Below are 23594 nucleotides of genomic sequence, written 5' to 3' on the forward strand. Positions count from 1 at the left end.
AATGGATAAGATGAATCCTGATAGGGCATGAGGGGAGATGGGAGTGAAACGAGAGAAAAATGTGGGTTCAGGGAGGGCTCAGGAAAGGGGAAACTTTAGAGACAGTTTGGCCCAGTGAGCTAGTGGAAGGAGGGAAGGGACAGAGATAACTGATCAGATTGTCTCAGACTTAGTGACAAAGAAACTCCATGAGCTCCTCACACTTGGTGTTGAAGGTGAGGATGGAGGAGACAGGGAGAGTGCTTCAAAAAAAAGACTTGTGTTAGAGATATTTTGGTAGTTAATACAGAGCTGATTTATTTTCCATTTAACTTTAATTTCCAAAACCCAGTCTTAAAGGGAGACCTGAACAGTCTCTCATCACTGGGAACACCTTGATTATACATGATTTAAAACATCTCTTCACACTGGGAACCCACTGTTGTTTCAGCAGAAACGATGACTAAGTGAATCCATCCTATCATTCGGGTCAGGTGAACGGTATCTCCTCAGGGAGACCTCGCTGTTGTGTTAGAAGGGTGGCTGTCTGAATTAATCCCTTCCCAAACACAGATAAGGTGAATGGTCTCTTCACACTGTGAGCTCGCTGGTGTCTCAGCAGGTTGGATGACTGGGTGAATGTTTTCCCACACTTGGAGCAGGTGAACGGCCTCTTCCCAGTGTGAACCCGCTGGTGTGTAATGAGGTCAGATGATCGCCTGAACCCAGTCCCACAGTCAGCGCACGTGAACGGCCTCTCATCAGTGTGAGCACGTTGATGGGACACCAAGTCCCAGGAACATTTAAAGCACTGCCCACAATCCGGGCATTTAAAAGGTCTCTCATCAGTGTGAACTTGCTTGTGTCTCTGCAGATGGGATGACCGAGTGAAGCCCTTTCCACACATGGAGCAGGTGAATGGTCTCTCCCCCGTGTGAATTCGCTGGTGTGTCAGCAGATCAGACGACAGAGTGAATCCCTTCCCACACTCGGAGCAGGTGAATGGCCTCTCCCCAGTGTGAACTCTCTGGTGCGTCAGTAGGTCGGATGACCGAGTGAATCCCTTCCCACATTTGGAGCAAGTGAATGCCCTCTCCCCAGTGTGAATTCGCTGGTGTGTGAGCAGATTGGTTGAATTAATGAAACCCTTCCCACACTGTGAGCAGGTGAACGGCCTCTCCCCAGTGTGAACTCGTTGGTGTGTCAGTAGAGTGGATGACTGAGTGAATCCTTTCCCACACACGGAGCAGGTGAATGGCCTCTCCCCAGTGTGAATGCGTTGATGAGTTTCAAGCTTCGACTGGTAATTGAATCCCTTCCCACAGTCCCCACATTTCCACGGTGTCTCCCCGTTGTGACTGCATTTATGTTGTGAGAGGTAAGATGACTGGTTGAAGTCTTGTCCACACACACAACACATGTATGGTTTCTCCCCACTGTGAACGGTGCTTTTTCCTTCCATGTTCAAAATCCAATGATGTTCAGGTTAAATTGGGGATTCTGTCAGATCTGATGTAATGTTCAGTTTGAGTTTCCCAACTGCAAATTCGCTCTAATACCCTGTGAAATTGATTTAAAACAGACAAAAGAGAGTGAGAGAGAACCCACAAATACACAAAGGCAGGTTGTGAAATTGAGCTGAATGAATCTGGTCATTTGTGGGGCCGGCACTGGGAAAAATGACCATGAGAACTGCTGGATTGTCATAAAAACCCAACTGGTTCATTAATCTCCTTCAGGAAAAGGAACCACCCAGCATTCCTAGGCCTACGGAAGGCTGTGGCCTCGATGTGAAGAGGAAAGAGGGGAGTAAGACCATAAGACATTGGAGTGGAAGTAAGGCCATTCGGCCCATCGAGTCCACTCCACCATTCAATCATGGCTGATTTCAACTCCATTTACCCGCTCTCTCTCCATAGCCCTTAATTCCTCGAGAAATCAAGAATTTATCAACTTCTGTCTTAAAGACATTCAACGTCCCGGCCTCCACCGCCCTCTGTGGCAATGAATTCCACAGACCCACCACTCTCTGGCTGAAGAAATTTCTCCTCATCTCTGTTCTAAAGTGACTCCCTTTTATTCTAAGGCTGTGCCCCTGGGTCCTAGTTTCCCCTGCTAATCAAAACAACTTCCCTACATCCACCCTATCTAAGCCATTCATTATCTTGTAAGTTTCTATTAGATCTCCCCTCAACCTCCTAAACTCCAATGAATATAATCCCAGGATCCTCAGACGTTCATCGTATGTTAGGCCTACCATTCCTGGGATCATTTGTGTGAATCTCCGCTGGACCCGCTCCAGTGCCAGTCTGTCCTTCCTGAGGTGTGGGGCCCAAAATGGCTCACAGTATTCTAAATGGGGCCGAACAAATGCTTTATAAAGCTTCAGAAGTACATCCCTGCTTTTATATTCCAAGCCTCTTGAGATGAATGACAACATTGCATTTGCTTTCTTAATTACAGACTCAACCTGCAAGTTTACCTTTAGAGAATCCTGGACTAGGACTCCCAAGTCCCTTTGCACTTCAGCATTATGAATTTTGTCACCGTTTAGAAAATAGTCCACGCCTCTATTCTTTTTTCCAAAGTGCAAGACCTCGCACTTGCCCACGTTGAATTTCATCAGCCATTTCTTGGACCACTCTCCTAAACTGTCTAAATCTTTCTGAAGCCTCCCCACCTCCTCCATACTACCTGCCCCTCCACCTATCTTTGTATCATCGGCAAACCTAGCCAGAATGCCCTCAGTCCCGTCATCTAGATCGTTAATATATAAAGAGAACAGCTGTGGCCCCAACACTGAACCCTGCGGGACACCACTCGTCACCGGTTGCCATTCCGAAAAAGAACCTTTTATTCCAACTCTCTGCCTTCTGCCTGACAGCCAATCGTCAATCCATGTTAGTACCTTGCCTCGAATACCATGGGCCCTTATTTTACTCAGCAATCTCCCGTGAGGCACCTTATCAAAGGCCTTTTGGAAGTCTAGATAGATAACATCCATTGGCTCTCCTTGGTCTAACCTATTTATTATCTCTTCAAAGAACTCTAACAGGTTTGACAGGCACGACCTCCCCTTACGAAATCCATGCTGACTTGTCCTAATCCGACCCTGCACTTCCAAGAATTTAGAAATCTCATCCTTAACAATGGATTCTAGAATCTTGCCAACAACCGAGGTTAGGCTAATTGGCCTATAATTTTCCATCTTTTTCCTTGTTCCCTTCTTGAACAGGGGGGTTACAACAGCGATTGTCCAATCCTCTGGTACTTTCCCTGACTCCAGTGACTTTTGAAACATCATCACCAACGCCTCCACTATTTCTTCAGCTATCTCCTTTAGAACTGTAGGATGTAGCCCATCTGGGCCCGGAGATTTATCAATTTTTATACCTCTTAGTTTCTCTACAACTTTCTCCTTTGTGATGGCTACCATATTCAACTCTGTCCCCGAAAGTACTTATTCAGTTCCTCGGCTATTTCCTTGTCTCCCATCACAAAATTACCAGCGTCATTTTGGAGCGGCCCAATGTCAACTTTTGCCTCCCGTTTGTTTTTAATGTATTTAAAGAAACTTTTACCATCATTCCTAATGTTACTGGCTAGCCTACCTTCAAATTTGATCCTCTCTTTCCTTATCTCTCTCTTTGTTATCCTGTTTGTTTTTGTAGCCTTCCCAATCTTCTGACTTCCCACTATTTGCCACATTATAGGCTTTCTCTTTTGCTTTGATGCATTCCCTAACTTCCTTTGTCAGCCATGGCTGCCTAATCCCCCCTCTGATAACCTTTCTTTTCTTTGGGATGAACCTCTGTACTGTGTCCTCAATTACTCCCAGAAACTCCTGCCATTGCTGTTCTACTGTCTTTACCACTCGGCTCTGCTCCCAGTCAATTTTCGTCAGTTCCTCCCTCATGCCCCTGTAGTTTCCTTTATTTAACTGTAACACCTTTACATCTGATTCTACCTTTCTTTCAAATTGAAGATTGAATTCGACCATATTATGATCACTGCCTCCTAAGTGCTCCCTTACTTTAAGATCTTTAATCAAGTCTGGCTCATTACATAACACTCAGTCCAGAATGGCCTGTTCCCTCGTGGGCTCCATCACAAGCTGTTCCAAAAAGCCCTCCTGTAAACATTCAATGAATTCCCTTTCCTTGGGTCCACTGGCAGTATTATTTACCCAGTCCACCTGCATATTAAAGTCCCCCATGATCACTGTGACCTTGCCTTTCTGACATGCACTTTCTATTTCGTGGTGCATCTTGTGCCCCTGGTCCTGACCACTGTTAGGAGGCCTGTACATAACTCCCATTATGGTTCCTCAACTCTCCCCACACAGACTCCACATCATCCGATCCTATGTCGTTTAGTGCTATTGATTTAATTTCATTCCTAATTAACAAGGCAACCCGGCCCCCTCTGCCCACCTCTCTGTCTTTTCGATAGGTTGTGAATCCCTGGATGTTTAAATGCCAGTCCTGAACCCCCTGCAACCATGTCTCTGTGATGCCTACCACATCATACCTGCCAGTCACAATCTGGGCCACAAGCTCATCTACCTTGTTCCGTACACTGCGCACATTTAAATATAGCACCTTTATATTGACCGTCCCTTTTTGTTTTCTTAGTGTGGTGGACCTTGGTTTACTGAGCCTTTCCATACAGTGTGTCATATTTTGTGGGATGGGACTATTGTAACCTCTCCTGAGTTCTGTCTTTTCGTGCTTTTTTGCATTCCTAAGCAGCTACGCTTCCCACTGATTACTTCACCTCTTGGTTCCCTGACTTTCCCTTCCCCCCCCCAATCTTTAGTTTAAAGTCCTATTGACCACCCTATTTACTCTTTTCGCCAGAACACTGGTCCCAGCTCGGTTCAGGTGGAGACCATCCCAACGGTATAGGTCCCCCCTAAGAGAAAAGAGAGAGGGGAGAGAGAAGGGAGGGAGAGAGGCAGGCAATGAAGCAGAGAGATTGGGTATTTCTCAACCAGAACTTTGACAGATTCTGACTTGGAAATATATCACTGTTCCTTCAAGTTCTTTGGGTCAAAATCATTGAATTCCCTCTTTAACAGCACTCTGGGTGTACCTACCCAACATGGACTGCAGCGATTCAAGAAAGTAGCTCACTACCACCTTCTCAAAGGCAATTAGGGATGGGCAATGAATTTCCTAGCCAGCAATGCCCAAATCTCTTGTATTCATTTAAAAAGAATCAAGACTGCATATTTTCAGCTCAGTAACATTGCCAGCCTCCAGCCTTTTCTTAGCTCATTTGCTTCTGAAACTCTCATCTATTCTTTTATTTCCTCTGGACCCAACTATCCTAATGCACCCTGGGATGACCGCTCACATTCAACCTCCCTGTAATATTGAGTTCATCCAAAACTCTGCTTACTCACACCAAGACGTGGTCACCCACCTTCCCTGTGCCCACTGACTTATAAAATCTCTCGTTTAAGAAGCACCTTTTCCTCCAGGGTTGTATCTCCCTATCTCTTGTCATCTCATCCAGCCACCGAGATATTTACTTTCATCTAATTCAGGACTCATACTGAGATAGACAATTGTTAATCAGGAAGGGAATCAAGGTTAAGGGGATAAGACAGGAAAGTGGAGTTCAGGATATCAGATCAGCCACGATTTCATGGAATGGCAGGGCAGACTCGATGAGCCGAATGGCCGACTTCTGCTCTGCATCTTGCATCTTATGGTCATGAGCATTTGCAATATTAATCACTCTATGACTGGTGGCTGTTCTTTCAGTTGCCTGATAGCCAAGCTCTGGAAATTCTTCCTTAAACCTCTCCTGCTCACTCCTTCACTTTCTTATATTAAGACCCTCCTTAAAACCTACCTTGGAAACAAGCTTTTGGCCATCTGCCCTGATATCTCCCTGAGTGGCTCAGTGTCAATTGGGCGAAACCTGGATGGCTTAGAGGAAAAAAAATGGATCAAATTAAAGCATGTTTCTCTCTTTCAAATCCTCGACATGTTGCATAATTACTCTTGGTGGCTGAGGATGCACCAGGATGTCCATCACCACCTGAACCAGTGTCGCCTCTGCGTCCACATGAATCCAGCTCTGAGAACAGAAAGGTCCCAAAGGAGACACTCCCCTGGTCACCGGGACCGAGGCCCCGCCCACACTATTGCGTCACATAACGGCGCATGCGCTTCACTCCCCACTGATCCAAGGTGGTGCCAGTCACCTGGGCCTGTTCATGGGGAAAAGCCTCGGTGTTACAAACCCGAGGCCTCCAGGTTCTTATTGAGGTTGTGAGACCTGCACTGGGTTTTTATGAAGCCTCCGCTCCCTCCCTACCCCCACTCCAGCTCCATTCCCCCCTCCGGCCCACCGACTCTCACCCGTTCAGTAAAGCATCTCCCGCACGCACAAGGCCTCAAGCAAAATGACACTGCGCATGCTCTACATATAGCCCAGCATTGCGCCTGCGCGGTTGGCTCCTGTGGTGTGAATAGGGCACTTGCACATACACAGGAAATGCTGGGTAATTGCACCGCCACTGAACGGTGAAACTGCAGAGAAAATAAATTTGTTACTCAATTGAGATGAATTGCTTTTCAAAAAATTCAGACTAATTTTTGTGAGTAGGTGCTTGCTTCTATATATATTTTTGAATTTTTCTAATTAAGGGGCAATTTAACGTGTCCAATCCACCGACCATACACATTTTCTTGGGATGTGGGGGTGAAACCCATGCAGACACGGATGTGACCCGGGACCGGGATTGAACACAGGTTCTCGGAACCGTTCCGTCCCAGTCCTCTCTTATATTTCATTTCTGTGAATAAGGAGAGATTTTTAAACGTTTCCGACCTCCCTTTCACCTCCCCTGATTCTATTTGGACTGGGTTCTGTCCCGGAATCATTGCTTTCCCTCTCTTTTCTCTCTATTTCCTTACATTGACTGTTCATTCCATTATAGGTGTAAATCATGCGGCTCTTCATCCCTGTGCTGGCTCTTTGGACATTCAATCCAATTAATTACACACAACAGGCGGCACTGTCAGAACAATATCTATCTGATATATCAGATGTGGAGGTGCCGACGTTGGACTGGAGTGGGCACAATAAGAAGTTTTTCAACACCAGGTTAAAGTCCAACAGTTTTGTTTGGAGTCACTAGCTCTCGGAGCGCAGCTCCTTCATCAGGGCAAAAGGTGAATGGAGAAGGTCTTCCAACGTTTCAGATCGAAGATCTACAGTCCTGCCACATCCAATCGTGAATTGTGGTGCAATTAAACAACTCACTGAAGGAGGAGGATCCACAAATATCCCCATCCTCAATGATGGAGGAGCTCAGCACATTTATGCAAAAGACAAGGCTGAAGCATTCGCAGTAATCTTCAGCCAAAAGTGCCGGGTGGATGATCCAGCTTGATCTCCTCCAGAGATCTCCAACATCACAGATGCCAGTCTTCAGCCAATTTCATTCACAACACGTGATATCAAGAAATGGCTGAAGGCAGTGAATACTGCAAAGACATTTTTCCGGCATTAGTTTTGAAGACTTGTGCCATACTCCTAGCAAAGCTGTTCTAATAAAGCTAGAACACCGGCATCTACCCAGCAACTGGAGGGTACACAGTGGTTAGCACTGTTGCTTCACAGCACCAGGGTCCCAGGTTCGATTCCTGGCTTGGGTCACTGTCTGTGCTGATTCTGCACGTTCTCCCAGTGTCTGCGTGGTTTCCTCCGGGTGCTCCGGTTTCCTTCCATAAGTCCCGAAAGACGTGCTGTTAGGTAATTTGGACATTCTGAATTATCCCTCTGTGTACCCAAACAGGCACCGGAGTGTGGCAACTAGGGGCTTTTCACAGTAACTTCATTGCAGTGTTAATGTAAGCCTACTTGTGACAATAATAAAGATTATGTGTTTGTGTATTTTAGGGAACAGGTCGAACTTCCTTGGTTCGACCTGTTGTCCCCTCAGATATTCCATCTGTTTTTGATTAATGTATCTGGAGTCTGAGTTCTTCCAGTCTGTCTCCAATTCTCCTTCCTGTCTCGGGTATAGGGGTCCAGGTAGCTTGGTGTTGTGATTTGTGTTGTTCAGTTGTCTGTCTGTCTCCAGCAGGTATTGTTGTCTCTCAATAATGACTATGCTCCTACCCTTGTCTTCTGGTCTTATGAATATGTCCGTGTTGGATCCAAGCTCCCGGATTGTCTGTCTTTCACTCTGGGTAAGAGTCTGTTTGTGTCTTGTATTTCACTACTCTGACTGGGCAGAGACCTGATTGAAGGGATTCAAACATGGGAGTTCTGGTGAAGATGAGCAAGGATTTGGGAGGTGACAACATGTTCAAAGAATTTAAAGAGGAGAGGGCGGTTGAAGGTGGGGCACTAATTTGTAAGGATGGCAGGGTCAAGGGTTTGTTTTATTGAGGGGGTGATGATGGCTGATTTGAAGGACAGAGGGACAGTACCTGAAGAGAAAGAGAAATGTTGACAATATTCGTGGACACAGGGTAGTTGGCTGATCAGTAGCTTAGTGGTAATAGGGTCGATGGAGCAGGAGCTGGGTCTCATGGACAAGATGAGCTCTGAGAGGGCATGAGGGGAGATGGGAGAGAAACTAGTGAAAGATGTGGGTTCACGGTTCGGGAAAGGATGAAATTTAGAGACAATTTGGTCTGGTGGGCTCAAGGAAGGGAGGGAATCAGCAGAGGCAGCTGATCGGATTTACTCAATGTCAGTCACAAAGAAGCTCCACAAGCTCTTCACACTTCTTGTTGGAGGTGAGGATGGAAGAGACAGGGAAGAGCGAGAGTACTTCAAAAGGAACTAACGTGCCAGAGATATGAAAAAGTTTCAGCACATTGCATATTTCACACAAATCTAATTTATTTTACTTTTAGCCAGAATATTAGCCGCTGTAAATGGGCTGGAATTGTTATCAGCAGAAAGAGACCCAAATGAACATGGTTCAGTCCTGAATGTGAGAAACAGCAAAACCCAGTCGCAGTCGTTACTTGTGGCCTCGTTGGTGTCTCAGCAGGTGGGATGAAGTGGTGAATCCCTTCCCACCTGAGCAGGTGAATGGTCTCTCCCCAGTGTGAACCCGCTGGTGTGTCTGCAGGTTGGATGATCGAGTGAATCCCTTCCCACACTTGGAGCAGGCGAATGGTCTCTCCCCAGTGTGAACTCGCTGATGTTCAGTGAGGTGAGATGATTGTCTGAACGCAGTCCTGCAGTCAGAGCACCTGAACGGTTTCTCGTCAGTGTGAACACGTTGATGGAACATCAGTTCCCAAGAACTTTTATAGCGTTTCCCGCAGACAGGACATTGGAATGGTCTCTCTCCAGTGTGAACTCGCTGGTGTCTCAGCAGGTGGGATGACTGAGTGAATCCCTTCCCACACTTGGAGCAGGTGAATGGTCTCTTCCCCAGTGTGAACTCGCTGGTGTATCTGCAGGTTGGATGAGTGAGTGAATCCCTTCCCACACTTGGAGCAGGTGAATGGTCTCTCCCCAGTGTGACTGTGTCGATGAATTTCCAGCTTGGATGGGGAAGTGAATCCTTTCCCACTGTCCGCACATTTCCACGGTTTCTCCTCCGTGTGACTCCATTTGTGGCTTGTGAGGTCCGATGATCGAGTGAATCCTCGTCCACACACACAACACATGTACGGTTTCTCCCCACTGTGGACTATTTTTCCTTCCATGTTCAAAATCCGCCAATCTTCAGGATATGATAAATTGAGGACTCTGTCAGATCCTGATGTGATGCTTGGTTTGAGTTTCCGGAATTTGAATCCTCCATTCCGAACACCCTGTGAAACTGAATAAAAACAGAAAATAGGGAGTGAGAGAGAACCCACAAAAACACAAAGGCAGGTTGTGAAATTGAGCTGAATGAATCTGGTCATTTGTGGTGCCGGCACTGGGAAGAAGTGACCATGAAAACTGCTGGATTGTGTATATCTGCAAGACATATTAAGAGAGTAGTTGGTAAAGGATTTTTGACCTTGAGTTTCATAAATAGAAATATGATACTGAAACTATGCTTCTGGTGGCACAGTGGTTAGCACTACTGCCTCAGGGTCCCAGGTTCAATTCCCGTCACAGGTGACTGTGTGTGGAGTTTGCACATTCTCCCCGTGTCTGCGTGGGTTTCCTCTGGGTGCTCCGGTTTCCTCCCACAGTGCGAAGATGTGCAGGTGAGGTGGATTGGCCATGATAAATTGCCCTTAGTGTCTAACGGTGAGTTAGGGGCACTGGTTTACAGGGACAGGGTGGAGGCATGGGCTTAAGCTTAAGTAGGGTGCTTTTTCCAAGGGCCAGTGCAGACCCGTTGGGCCAAATGGCCTCCCTCTGCACTGTAGGAATTCTATGATTCTAATTCTATTCCATGAATCTTTATAAAGCTCTGGTTACCACCCTTCAGGAAGGATGTGAAGGTTCTTGGAGAAGGTGCAGAGGAGATTGCCCAGCAATGGGGTTTGAGGGGAGATTTGATTCAGGGACACAAGATCATGCCAGATTTCCATCAGGTGGACAAAGAAACTCTGTTTCCATTCACTGATCGTACAAGCAGTCGGGACACAGATTGAAAGTTTTGGGTAAAGCCTGGATTGAACTGTACAAGATCCTGAGCGGTCTTGACAGGGTGGATGTGGAGAGGATGTTTCCTCTCGTGGGAGGATCTGGAACAAGGGGGTTACTGTTGCAAAATAAGGGGTCACCCATTTCAGATGGAGATGAGGATTTTTTATTCTCTTGAGGGTTGTAAGACTTTGGAACTCACGCCCTTAAAAGGCAGCGGAAGCAGAGACCTTGAATATTTTTTTTAAATTTAGAGTACCCAATACATTTTTTCCAATTAAGGGGGAGTTTAGCGTGGCCAATCCACCTAGCTTGCACATTTTTAGGTTGTGGGGCTGAAACCCACACAAACACGGGGAGAATGTGCAAACCCCACACGGACAGTGACCCAGAGCCGGGATCGAAGCTGGGACCTCGGCGCCGTGAGGGCGCAGTGCTAACCCACTGCACCACCGTGCTGCCCGACTTGAATATTTTTAAGGCCGAGCTGGATTGATTCTTGATGAGTAAGGAGGTGAAATGTCATCGGGGTAGGCAGGAAGGTGGAGTTGGGGTTAGAATGAGTTCAGCCACAATCTTATTGAATGCTGAGCAGGCTCGAGGGGCCGAGTGGCCTGTTCCGAGTTTGTATGTAAAAGGTACAGGAGATATGAGGTGATATGAGATATGTTTTTACACAGTGAGCGGCAATGACCTGAAACTTGCTGCCTATGAGGGAGTTTGAAAATAGACACAAACAAATGATTTGATTTCAAAAGGAAATTGGAGGGAAATAAACCTGCGAGGATACAGGGATAGAGCAGGAGAATGGCACTGACTGGATTGCCCCAGAGAGCTAGCATGGACTCAATGGGCCGATTGCCATTCTCTGTGCCATCACGTCTCTGACTCTTTTGTGCAGGCTAGTTTTGTAATTTAACCCCGGGGGTTCAGATATCACTCAGATAAATCTGAGCTACACTCCCTCCGAGGCCATTCTATCCTTCCTCAGGTTTGTTGCCCAGAACTGAACACAGTTCTCCAGGTTTGGTCTAACCAGGGTTTGTGAATCTCGGGGCTTTTCCAGTCACACTGAGACCTGAAATCTTCCCTCAAGACAGAACAGAGAAACCTTTTACCTTCCACACCCAGATGCTGCTGAAATTCAGTTTCTAATGAATCGAGTGACTCTGTCAGATCGCGATGTGACGTTTGGTTTGCGTTTCCCGTCTGTTAAACCTCCGCTTCCAGTATCTTGGAAATTTACAGAAACCTCACTGTCAGTTTAGGATAGAAATTCACAACATTCTCTCCTCGCCAACTTTGATTAAATGTATTCCTGGAGGTTTGATCACATGACCTGCCCCCCATCCTCCAGCCATTAATCGGTCAACACATCCATCCTTGTGACACACTGCCTTCCTCGGCCAATTGGGAAGCAAAATGACTCGGTACCTTACAGGGCAATTACTGTCCTAACGATTTTCCGGCACCCAGGTATGAATCTCACCAACGCAGGGAGCGGAGTTGGTGCGAATCCAGGGAGGAGCAGCTTTGGAACAGTAAATATAAATAACTTACCATGGGGATTTATGGCCTAGACAGCAGGGAGAGGAGTTGGCGCAAATCCAGGGAGGAGCAGCTTCGGAACAGTAAGTATAAATAACTTACCTCGGGGATTCACGGCCTAGTCGGCAGAGAGCGGAGTTGGTGTGAATCCGGGGAGGAGGAGCTTCGGAACAGTAAGTATAAATAACTTAACTCTGAATAAAGCTGATTGGCTGGTTGGGAATCTGTACTAAATGTGAGAAACTGGAGTAATTAATTAAGTCGGGGAGTAACGAGGAGATTGGTAACTAGGAGAGTGCTGTTTGTATCTATATCAACGATTTGGATGAGAATGTACAAGGCATGATCAGTAAGGTTGCAGATGACACTAAAATAGGTGGTATTGTCGACAGTGAGGAAGGTTATCAAAAATTGCAGCAGGCTCTCGATCAGCTGGGGAAGTGGGCCGAGAAATGGAGTTCAGTACAGATAAGTGCGAGGAGTTGCATTTCGGAAAGTCAAATCAAGGTAGGATTTTCACAATGAATGGTAGGGTCTTGGGGTGTATCATGGAACAGAGGGATCTTGGAGTTCAGGTGCACGGTTCTCTAAAGGTGGAGTCACAGGTAGATAGGGCAGCACGGTAGCATAGTGGTTAGCACAGTTGCTTCACAGTTCCAGGGACCCAGGTACGATTCCCAGCTGGGGCACTGTCTGTGCGGAGTATGCATGTTCTCCCCGTGTCTGCGTGTGTTCTCTGGTTTCCTCCCACAGTCTAAAGATGTGCAGGTTAGGTGGACTGGCCATGCTAAATTGTCCTTAGTGTCCAAAAAAAGGTTGAGTGGGGGTTACTGGGTTACGGGAGTAGGGTAGATAAGTTCCCATTAATTATTACTAATTATTAATAATTAAGAGCACTAGGGTGCTCTTTGTAAGGGCTGGTGCAGGCTCGATGGGCCGAATAGCCTCCTTCTGCACTGTAAATTCTCTGAAGAAGGCTTTTGGCATGCTGTCCTTCATCAGTCAGGGCATTGTGTATTCAAGTTGGGAAGTTATATTGCAGTTGTGCAGGACGTTGGTGAAGTCACACCTGGAGTATTGTGTTCAGTTTTGGTTGCTTTGCCATAGGAAAGATGTTATTAAACTGGAGAGAGTGCAGAAGAGATTTACAAGGATGTTGCCAGGACTCAAGGGACTGAGTTACAGGGAGAGATTGGACAGGCCAGGATATTTTTCTTTGGAGTGTAAGAGACTGAGGAGTGATCTTATCAAGGTGTATAAGATCATGAGAGGCATGGATAGGGTGAATGCACTCAGTCTTTTTCTCAGGGTTGGGAAATCGAGAACTAGAGGGCATAGGTTTAAGTTCAGAGGGAAAATAATTAATGGGAACCTAAGGAGCAACGGTTTTACACAGAGGAAGTGGTTGAGGCAGGGACAGTGACAACATTGAAAAGGTATTTGGAGAGATACATGGATAGGAAAGGTTCAGAGGGATATGGGCCAAACACAGGCAAATGGGGTTCGCTTAGATGAGCTTTTTGGTTGGCATGGACCAGTTTGGGCCGAAGGGCCTGTCTCCGTGCTGTAGATTCTATGAACCCCAAATCTCTTTGGACACCCACTGTACTTAACCTCTTTCCATTTAGAAAGTACTCAGTTATATCCTTTTTTGGTTCAAAACAGATAACCTCACACTTGTTTACATTGCCACAATCTTGCCCATTCACCTAGTTCGTCAATATCTTCTTGCAATTTAATGCTATCATGTATGCTGTCTACGATGCCACCAAACTTTCATCAGCAACAGTGCAGAAGAGGCTCTTCGGTCCATCGAGTTTGCATCGACACATGATAAACCTGACCCACCTACCTAATCCCATTTATCAGCACTTGGCTCATAGCCTTCAATGTTATGATGTGCCAGTCTTCATCCAGGCACTTTTTTATAGGATGTGAGACAACCGTCTCTACCACCCTCCTTGGCAGTGCATGAAATGAATATGAATGAAAATCGCTTGTCACAAGTCGGCTTCAATGAAGTTACTGTGAAAAGCCCCTAGATGCCACATTCCGGCGTCTGTTCGGGGCATTCCAAACCATCACCACCCTCTGGGTAAAAACATTTTTCTTCAGTACGTGTGTCAATAAATCTAATCCCCACTCTCTGCTGGTTAGCCAATCCTCTATCCAAGCTAATATATTATCTCTCAACCCCGTGGGATTTTACCTTGATTATTACCTTTTGTGTGACACCTAATCAAATGTATTCTGGGAGTCCAAATACATCTACAGGACCCCATTATCCACTTGGCTTGTTACATCTTCCAAGAACTCCTAAGAAATGAGTCAAACACGATTTACCCTTCACAAAACCACGCTGACTCTGATGGATTGCAGTTTGACTTTCCAAATGTCCGGTTGCTACTTTCTCAATCATGGATTCCAACAGTTTCCCAACAACAGGCTTTAAACTAACTAATTTCCTACTTTCTGCCTTTTTGACCTAATCCAGTGACATTGGAGATTTTCTCAGTGGAGCCTCAGTCACCATCACTGAGACCAACTTTAAATTCCAGATTTTATTAATTTAATGGATTGGAGCCCATGTCCCCAGAACATTTTCCTGTCTCACTAGGTGACTAATGCAGTGACATTATCACTGGGTCAGTGTCCCCCCCCCCCCCCCCCCCCCCCCGAGGTTGTTTGTGGAGAGAAGCCGGAAGCGGCAGATAGTGAGAGTGGAGAATGTTCATTGTTTCACATTCGGCTCCAGGGCCCCACTGGGGTTTGTAAACCCCGCCCCCCAACACTGACCTCTCACCTGACACCTCACAATGGTTGACGGCATCGCGCGACCAATAGGAGAAGAGTACGAAGTCTTACAACACCAGGTTAAAGTCCAACAGGTTTGTTTCGATGTCACTAGCTTTCGGAGCACTGCTCCTTCCTCACCTTGCTTCCTGTTACCCTCACTCCATTCTCACTCTCTCTCCCTTTCCATCAATCTTTTTGATTCTCTCTCTCTCCCCCACTACTCACTCTCTTTCTCTCTCTCACTCTGTTTCTCACATAAAATTCTCTAGCCCAGAGGGTTGTGGATAATAATAACCATTATTGTCACAAGGAGGCTTACATTAACATTGCAATGAAGTTACTGTGACCATCAGTGAGGAAGGAGCAGCGCTCCGAAAGCTAGTGACATCGAAACAAACCTGTTGGACTTTAACTTGGTGTTGTCAGACTTCTTACTGTGCTCACCCCAGTCCAACGCCGGCATCTCCACATCATTAGGAGAAGAGTGGGCGGGTTCGGGGGACCGGGCGGGAGTGACTGGTCCTCCAGCCAATCGGAGTGAATCTGGGCAGGACTGGGCCGAGTGAAGCATGCGCAGTGTGATTAATGGCGAAGCAGAAAAGGTTCTTTCTCGGATGCACAACTCGTGAACGTGGGAATAGCGGGAAGGAGGGAGAGCTGGATCATGCGGGTCATTAGGCACGCTTCGTAAACATGTTAAATAAAGCAAAAATCCGGAAAAATAATCCACCGGTACCTGGGGATCTGAGCGGGGCCTGGAGCTTTCTCACAGACAGGACTATGCGGCCGCCATCTTTGGAGTATAGTGCACACTTGGAGTATAGTGTTCAATTCTGGTCGCCACACTACCAGAAGGATGTGGAGGCTTTAGAGAGGGTGCAGAAGAGATTTACCAGAATGTTGCCTGGTATGGAGGGCATTAGCTATGAGGAGCGCTTGAATAAACTCGGTTTGTTCTCACTGGAACGAAGAAGGTTGAGGGGAGACCTGATAGAGGTATACAAAATTATGAGGGGCATAGACAGAGTGGATAGTCAGAGGCTTTTCCCCGGGGTAGAGGGGTCAATTACTAGGGGGCATAGGTTTAAGGTGAGAGGGGCAAGGTTTAGATTAGATGTACGAGGCAAGTTTTTTACACTGAGGGTAGTGGGTGCCAGGAACTCGCTACCGGAGGAGGTAGTGGAAGCAGGGACGATAGTGACATTTAAAGGGCATCTTGACAAATACATGAATAGGCTGGGAATAGAGGGATACGGACCCAGGAAGTGTAGAAGATTGTAGTTTAGTCGGGCAGCATGGTCGGCACGGGCTTGGAGGACCGAAGGGCCTGTTCCTATGCTGTACATTTCTTTGTTCTTTGTTCTTGTTCTTTATTTGGTACTGGCAGCGGTGCGCATGCGCCGTCTCAAATTGGGTTCCTCGCAGCAGTGCACATGCGCCCTCGGCATCCTTATTTGGATCACTGGCAGCTCACTGCGCACGCGCACCCACCGTCTTTATTGGGGCACAAGCATCAGAGCGCAGGCTCAGTCGCCATCATTGTTGGGGGCAACGTTTTTGAAATGTGTCTTCATGACAGAATGTCCAGCAAACTATTTCACTCAGTTACAAATTCCTATTTAGGGGGCAGAATATATGCCGAGGACTGTTACAATAATTCGAATTTATATTATGACTTGAACAGAATAAAACTTTTTCGACTTTCAGAGAAACGTGACAAAATAACAATTGACACTGAGCCACACGACGAGATATTAGATTTTAAGGACAATCTTAACGGAGGAAAGAGAGTCGGAGAGTTTTAAGGAGGAAATTCCAGAAATTGAGGCCTCGGCAACTCAGTAATGGTGGACAGATTAAAATCAGGAATTCTCAAGTGGCTGGAATTAAATGAGTGCAGAGATCTCAAAGGGGTGTGTGTGGAGGAGATTACAGTGATCAGGATGATCATTACCTTGGAGAAAAACAGTGAGAAATTTAAACTTTTTGTGCCTTTTAAAAGGAAGCGTTTGTAGATCAGTGGGCACAGGGGCTGGTGTGAGTAAGCACATGGGTAGCAGAGTTTTGGATGGGATGGAGGGGGTTGTTTAATGTTGGAGTCTGGCTGCGAGTGTATTGTAATAATTTGTTTGAGAGGGAACAGAAGAATGGATGATGGTTTCTGCAGCAGATGAACAGAGACTAAGGCGGAGTTGAGCTGTGTTCCTGAGGTGGAAATCGGCAATCTTGGTGACAGTGTGGATCTGTGGTCAAGAGCTCATCTAGGGGTGAAATATTTCACCAGGGTTGTGAACAGTCAGCTTCAGCCTCAGACATTGGACAGGGATGAAATTGGTGACAAGGGAGTGGAGTTTGTAGAGCGGATGAAAGGGAATGGGTTCAGTCTTGTCAATATTTAAATGGAGGAAAGTTCTGCTCATCCAGCACTGGATGTCAGACAAGATCGGACAGTGTGTCCAATTCCTGTTCCAGCCTCCCCATACAGGCGCCGGAATGTGGCGACTAGGGGCTTTTCACAGTAACTTCATTTGAAGCCTACTTGTGACAATAAACAATTTTCATTTCATTTTCATTTCTTGGAAAGGAACTTGCAGGTGGTGATGTTCACGTACATCTGCTGTCCTGTTCCATCCAGGTGGTGGAGGTTAAGGGTTCAGGAGATTCTGTCAAATTGTGATTCAGTTGTTGGTCCATTGCTTCCTGTTACCCTCACTCCATTCTCACTCTCTCTCCCTTTCCATCAATCTTTTTGATTCTCTCTCTCTCTCCCCCACTACTCACTCTCTTTCTCTCTCACTCTGTTTCTCACATAAAATTCTCTAGCCCAGAGGGTTGTGGATAATAATAATCATTATTGTCACAAGTAGGCTTACATTAACACTGCAATGAAGTTACTGTTAATTGAATATATTTAAGGCTGAGATGGTGAGATTTTTGGTCTCTCAGGAAGTGAAAGGACACAGAGAGCTAACGAAAGTGGGATTGAAGACTGAGATCAGCCAGAATCGCGTTCAATGGCAGAGCAGGTTCGACGGGCCGAATGGTCTATTTCTGCTCCTATTTCTTGTGTTCTTGCAGAGGCCCGAGCCTTGTGTGGGCTCAGGCCGGGGGGCAGGTTCCCTTCCCTGAAGGCCATTAACAAACTAGTTCACTTTTCACAAAAGGTTCAACAGTTTCCGTGGTCACTTTTTCCCAGTGCCGGGCCCACAAGTTACCAGATTCATTCAGCTCAATTTCACAACCTGCCTTTGTGTTTTTGTGGGATCTCTCTCACTCCCTTTTTTCCGTTTTAACTCAATTTCACAGGGTATCAGCAGGGAAGGATGTGCAATTGTCCAACCAAGCACCACATCAAAATCTGACAGTCGTGTAACTGATTGGAACCTGAATATCATCAGATTTTGAACATGGAAGGAAAAGGAAGTTCACAGTGGGGAGAAACCGTACACGTGTTCTGTGTGTGGGCGAAGCTTCAGCCGATTATCTGGCCTGTCAAAACACAAGCGCAGTCACAGCAGGGAGAAATCATGGAAATGTGGGGATTGTGGCAAGGCGTTCAATGACCCATCTGACCTGGCAACCCATCGACACATTCACACTGGGGAGAAGCCTTTCACCTGCCCCGAGTGTGGGCGTGGATTCACTCAGTCATACAGCTTGTTGATGCACCAGCGAGTTCACACTGGGGAAAGGCCTTTCACCTGCCCTGCGTGTGGGTGTGGATTCACTCTTCATCCCAACTGCTGACACACCCGCAGATTCACAATGATGAGAGACCTTTTAAATGCAGAAAATGTGGGAAGTGCTTTATAAGTTCTCGGGATCTGGGGCGTCATTCTCCGCCGGCGGGAGTCTCCGTTTTGCCGGCGCCCGGGGGCTTCCCGACGGCGTGGGGCTGCCCCACAATGGGAAACCCCATTGACCGGCCGGTGTAACGGAGCATCCCGCCGGCGGGTCGGGGCAGAAATGTGGCGGGGCGTGATGGAGAATTTCGCTCCAGGTGTCCCATCAAAGAGTTCACACTGACGAGAGACCGTTTAAATGCCTAGACTGTGAGAAGTGCTTTAAAAGTTCCGGGGAACTGGTATCCCATCAACATGTTCACACTGACGAGAAACCATTCAGGTGCTCCGACTGTGGGACTGGGTTCAGACGATCATCTCAACTCACTCTACACCAGCGGATTCACACTGGGGAGAGACCATTCACCTGCTCCCAGTGTGGAAAGGGATTCATTCATTCAGGCAACCTGCTGAGACACCAGCGGGTTCACAAGTAACTGCTGTGATTGGATTTTGCTGTTAATCACATCCAGGACTGAACCATGTTCATTGGACTTGGGTTTGACTCATATTTATAAACGCTAACCCAGTTATAAGGGATAATATTCTGGATAAAAGTCAATTATTTAACACAAGTGTGTCGAATCTTTTAACATCCCATCACAAGTTAGTTCTGTTTGAAGGTCTCCCTCTCCCCTGTCTCCTCCATCCTCACCTCAAGTGTGTGGAGTTCATAAACTTCTTTCTCACTGAGATTGAGACAATCTGATCAGCTGCCTCTGCTGCTTTCCTCTCTACAACTGGGCCAACCTGTCTCTAAAATTCCACCTGGTCTGAGCTCTGAACTCCTCTTTCCCCAGTTTCTCTCCTACCCTCCATCTTCCTCAGAGCTCATGTTGTCCATTAGACCTGCCACCTGCGCCAGGGTCCTCGGTTCGATTCCCGCCTTGGGTCACTGTCTGTGTCAAGTCTGCACGTTCTCCCCATGTCTGCGTGGGTTTCTTCCAGGTGCTCCAGTTTCCTCCCACAATTCCCGAAAGCCGTGTTTATTGGGTGAATTGAACATTCTGAATTCTCCCTCTGTGCACCCGAACAGGCGCCGGAGTGTGGCGACTACGGGATTTACACAGTAACTTCATTGCAGTGTTAATGTAAGCCTACTTGTGACAAAGATTGTTTGATTATTATTATTTAACCACATTCTCACAAAACTGCTGACCATTCAAGATCTCCATGTTGTGTGATATTGTTTATAGTTCTGTCTCTTGGTCCTGTCGCTCATCTTTAAACGCACCCTTCCTAAAACAATATTTTACCCCACCATCATTGCAAACTACCACATCAAAACCTCCCTTTCCTCTCCAAGTCCCTGTACTCTGTGTTCCCCAAGGATCTGTCCTCGGCCCCTCCTATTTCCCATCTACAAGCTGCCACGAGGTGACATCATCCAAAAACACCGTGCTAGTTTTCACATGTCACTGACAACACCCAGCTCTACCTCACCACCAACCCTCTCCATTCCTCCTCTGTTACTAAATTATCAAACTGCTTATCTCACATCCACCGGATGGGCAGAAATTTCCTCCAATTAAAAATTGGAAAGACCAAAGCCATTGTCTTCAGTCACCATTAGAAATTCCGTTCCCTAACTCCCGAGTCCATCCCTCTCCCTGGGAACTGTCTGAGGCTGAACCACACTCTGCACAATCTCCGTGTTAGATCTGACCCCAAGATGAGTTTCTGAACACATTTCCACACCATCACTGATACCAATGTCGCCTGTGTCCACCACTCCCCAGCTCATCTGCTGCTGAAACGCTCATCCGTGCTCCTGTTACCATAAGACCATAAGACATAGAAGCAGAATTAGGCCACTCGGCCCATCAAGTCTGCTCCGCCGTTCAATCATGGCTGATATTTTCTCATCCCCATTCTCCTGCCTTCTCCCCATAACTCCTGATCCCCTTATTAATTAAGAATCTATCTATCTCGGTCTTAAAGACACTCAGTGATTTGGCTCCACAGCCTTCTGCAGCAAAGAGTTCACAGATTCACCACCCTCTGGCTGAACAAATTCCTCCTCATCTCTGTTGTAAAGGATTGTTCCTTGAGTCTGAGATTGTGTCCTCCCTTTGTTACCTTTAGACTTGATTCCAATACATTCCTATCCAGCCTCTCTCATTCACCGCACCTGCACACGGAAATATGAGATCATTCAAAGTCCTGTTCACCATCACCACTGTGCTCATTGACCTACTCAAGCTCTGATTAAGCAATGCCTCCATTATAAAATTTGTATTCAGGTTGTCAAATCCCTCCATGGTCATGAACATCGTCAGCCTTTAACCATGGAAGCAAAAAGCCCCGTTTAATGTTGGGAGAAACAGTTCACCTGTTCTGAATGTAGATAATGTTTTAGCCGACGATCTGACCTTTCGAATGGTATGTAGTCACGCTGGGGAGAAGCTTTCGAAATCTGGGGTCTGTGGAATAGATTTAATCAGACCTGGAAATTAATCGGCCTGTTCACACTGAGGAGTTACTGTTAATGTTCTCCGTGTGTGGGAAAGGATTCACTCAGATCACCAGCCTCACTTCTTCATGGTCAATCTGAACTGGACTGTTGCCAAGTGCAATGTATCTTTCCTGAGGTTTGGTGCCCAGTATGGAACACAGTTCATGCAGCAAGTGAGGAAAAGACAGCAGGAGTTTCTCTCATCTGTGATTTACAAGGACACATTCTCGGGTTCCCACCAGTTACGTTTCTTCTGTAATTTCTTCATTTTCCCTGAACTACCCTGCCTGTTGATTCTATTATTCTGATAATTCCATTACTGTAGCTATAAACATCACAGATTAGAATTTAATCTGTTCCATTATTTACTCTGGTTTAAGTTTATGTTGAGGTTAATAACAGACAAACTCTGTCCTCTCCCCAATCCAATTAGAGTTTCCAATGCGTCGATTCTGTGGAATGGAATGTCTTATCACCGTTTCCACGATGACCTGTCTGCAGTGAAGGAATGTCTTAACAACATTTCCACGGTGACCTGTCTGCACTGGAGCACCTGCTTGAGTTTCTCATTCTCCCTAAACTACGGATGCACGATCAATTGGACAAAGACGAGAGTTGAATACAAATGAGGCTTTATTACTCTAAGATGTGTGGCCTCCCACAGCAGCTGGCAAAATGGCTGCTGTACGGAGGACACACATATTTATACTCTGCCTACTGTGCGGAGCCAGCAGGCAGGGACTACCGCTGTACCTGTAGTACAGGGTCTTATCATACATATCCTAATATATGTACAACAGTGGTTTACCACATTCACCCCCTGTTAAAATTGAGTCCGGCGGGGGTGCTGGAGAACTATATACAGAAAGTTTGAGTTTAATGTACAGCATTGCAAAAAAATGTTGAAGTCCAGAGGTTAGGCAGTCCTGAACCAGTTATAAATTTAGTCGGTCCGTGGCCTTGATGTGCCACTTGGAGTGACGCAGTGGTGGCGGCGATAATTCCGATGTCGGTCTGGTCCTCGGTGACTCTGGGAGCATGCCAAAATCCTCTTCATCCTCAGGCGTGGGCAGGGGAAGGACGGATGGTCCTGGGGTGGTTGCTTCTGGGAGCGCTGGGAGAGGGTGGGGTGGAGCCAGGCCAGAGGTGTGTGTGTGTGGAACCTGCTGGTGTCAGGTCCCTGAGGGAGACAGTATCCTGGCGGCCACCGGGGTATGCTACGTAGGCAGACTGGGGGTTCGTGAAGGGAGCAACTGCACCCTTTCTGCCAACGGGTCCGGCTTGTGGAGTCGGACGTGCCTACGGAGGAGTACGGGTCCTGGAGCTGCGAGCCAAGTCGGGAGTGACACCCCAGATGTAGACTTCCTGGGGAAGGCAAAGAGACGATCATGGGGTGTGTCGTTAGTGGCGGTGCATAGTAGTGACCGAATGGAATGCAGTGCATCGGGGAGGACCTCCTGCCAGCGGGTGGCCGGGAGATTCCTGGACCGTAGGGCCAGTTGGACAGCCCTCCAGACCGTCCCGTTCTCACTCTCTACCTGCCCGTTTCCCCGGGGGTTATAGCTGGTCGTCCTGCTGGAGGTGATACCCATGCTGAGCAGGTACTGACGCAGCTCATCACTCATGAATGAGGATCCCCTGTCACTGTGGATGTAGACGGGGAAACCGAACAGAGCAAAGATTGTGTTGAGGGCTTTGATGACGGTGGCAGATGTCATGTCGGGGCATGGGATGGCGAAGGGGAATCTGGAGTACTCATCGACCACACTGAGGAAATACGTGTTACGGTCGGTGGAGGGGAGGGGCCCTTTGAAATCCATGCTGAAGTGTTCAAAGAGGCGGGAGGCCTTCACCAGGCGTGCGCAGTCCGGCTGGTGGAAGTGCGGTTTGCACTCCGCACAGATCTGGGAGTCCCTGGTTGTCTGCACTTCCTCGACGGAGTAGGGCAGATTGCGGGCCTTTATAAAATGGTACAGCCGTGTGACTCCTGGGTGACAAAGGCTGTCGTGCAAGGTCCGGAGTCAGTCTTCTTGGGTGCTGGCACATGTACCTCGGGATAGGGCGTCTGGGGCTTGTTGAGCTTGCCGGGGCGATACATAATCTCGTAGTTGTATGTGGAGAGCTCGATCCTCCACCTCAAGATTTTATCATTTTTGATCTTGCCCCGCTGTGTGTTATTAAACATGAAGGCTACCGACCGTTGGTCAGCGAGGAGCGTGAATCTCCTGCTGGCCAAGAAATGCCTCCAATGCCGCACAGCTTCAACGATAGCTTGGGCCTCTTTTCCGACGGAGGAGTGCCGAATTGAGGAGGCATGAAGGGTGCGGGAAAAGAATGCCACCGGCCTGCCTGCCTGTTTGAGGGTGGCCGCGAGGGTGATGTCTCATGCGTCGCTCTCC

General features: G+C 47.2%; 2 protein-coding genes and 1 long non-coding RNA gene across 4 annotated transcripts in view; 1 reads left to right on the top strand and 2 right to left on the bottom strand.

Annotated features, from left to right (window-relative positions):
• LOC140421519 (uncharacterized) overlaps window positions 1–23594 on the top strand; it is a 331613-nt gene that overhangs the window by 47091 nt on the left and 260928 nt on the right. The gene's annotated exons all lie outside the window — the stretch shown is intronic.
• Window positions 272–23594, bottom strand: part of LOC140417812 (uncharacterized) — a 48833-nt gene continuing 25510 nt past the window's right edge. Inside the window, exons 3-4 of the mRNA XM_072501266.1 lie at window positions 8982–9652; window positions 272–1466 (exon numbers count right to left, since the gene is read on the bottom strand). Of these exons, the coding sequence (XP_072357367.1) occupies window positions 470–1466; window positions 8982–9652 (1668 nt within the window). The 3' untranslated portion in view covers window positions 272–469. The remainder of the gene's footprint in view (window positions 1467–8981; window positions 9653–23594) is intronic.
• LOC140421539 (uncharacterized) lies at window positions 2262–8383 on the bottom strand. The gene is made up of 3 exons (XR_011946893.1): window positions 6998–8383; window positions 5842–5918; window positions 2262–2331 (listed from the first exon to the last, which is right to left on the bottom strand). It is a non-coding gene; the product is annotated as an uncharacterized lncRNA (long non-coding RNA).

Source organism: Scyliorhinus torazame, chromosome 5, assembly GCF_047496885.1.
Source record: "Scyliorhinus torazame isolate Kashiwa2021f chromosome 5, sScyTor2.1, whole genome shotgun sequence".
Taxonomy (NCBI): Eukaryota; Metazoa; Chordata; class Chondrichthyes; order Carcharhiniformes; family Scyliorhinidae; genus Scyliorhinus; species Scyliorhinus torazame.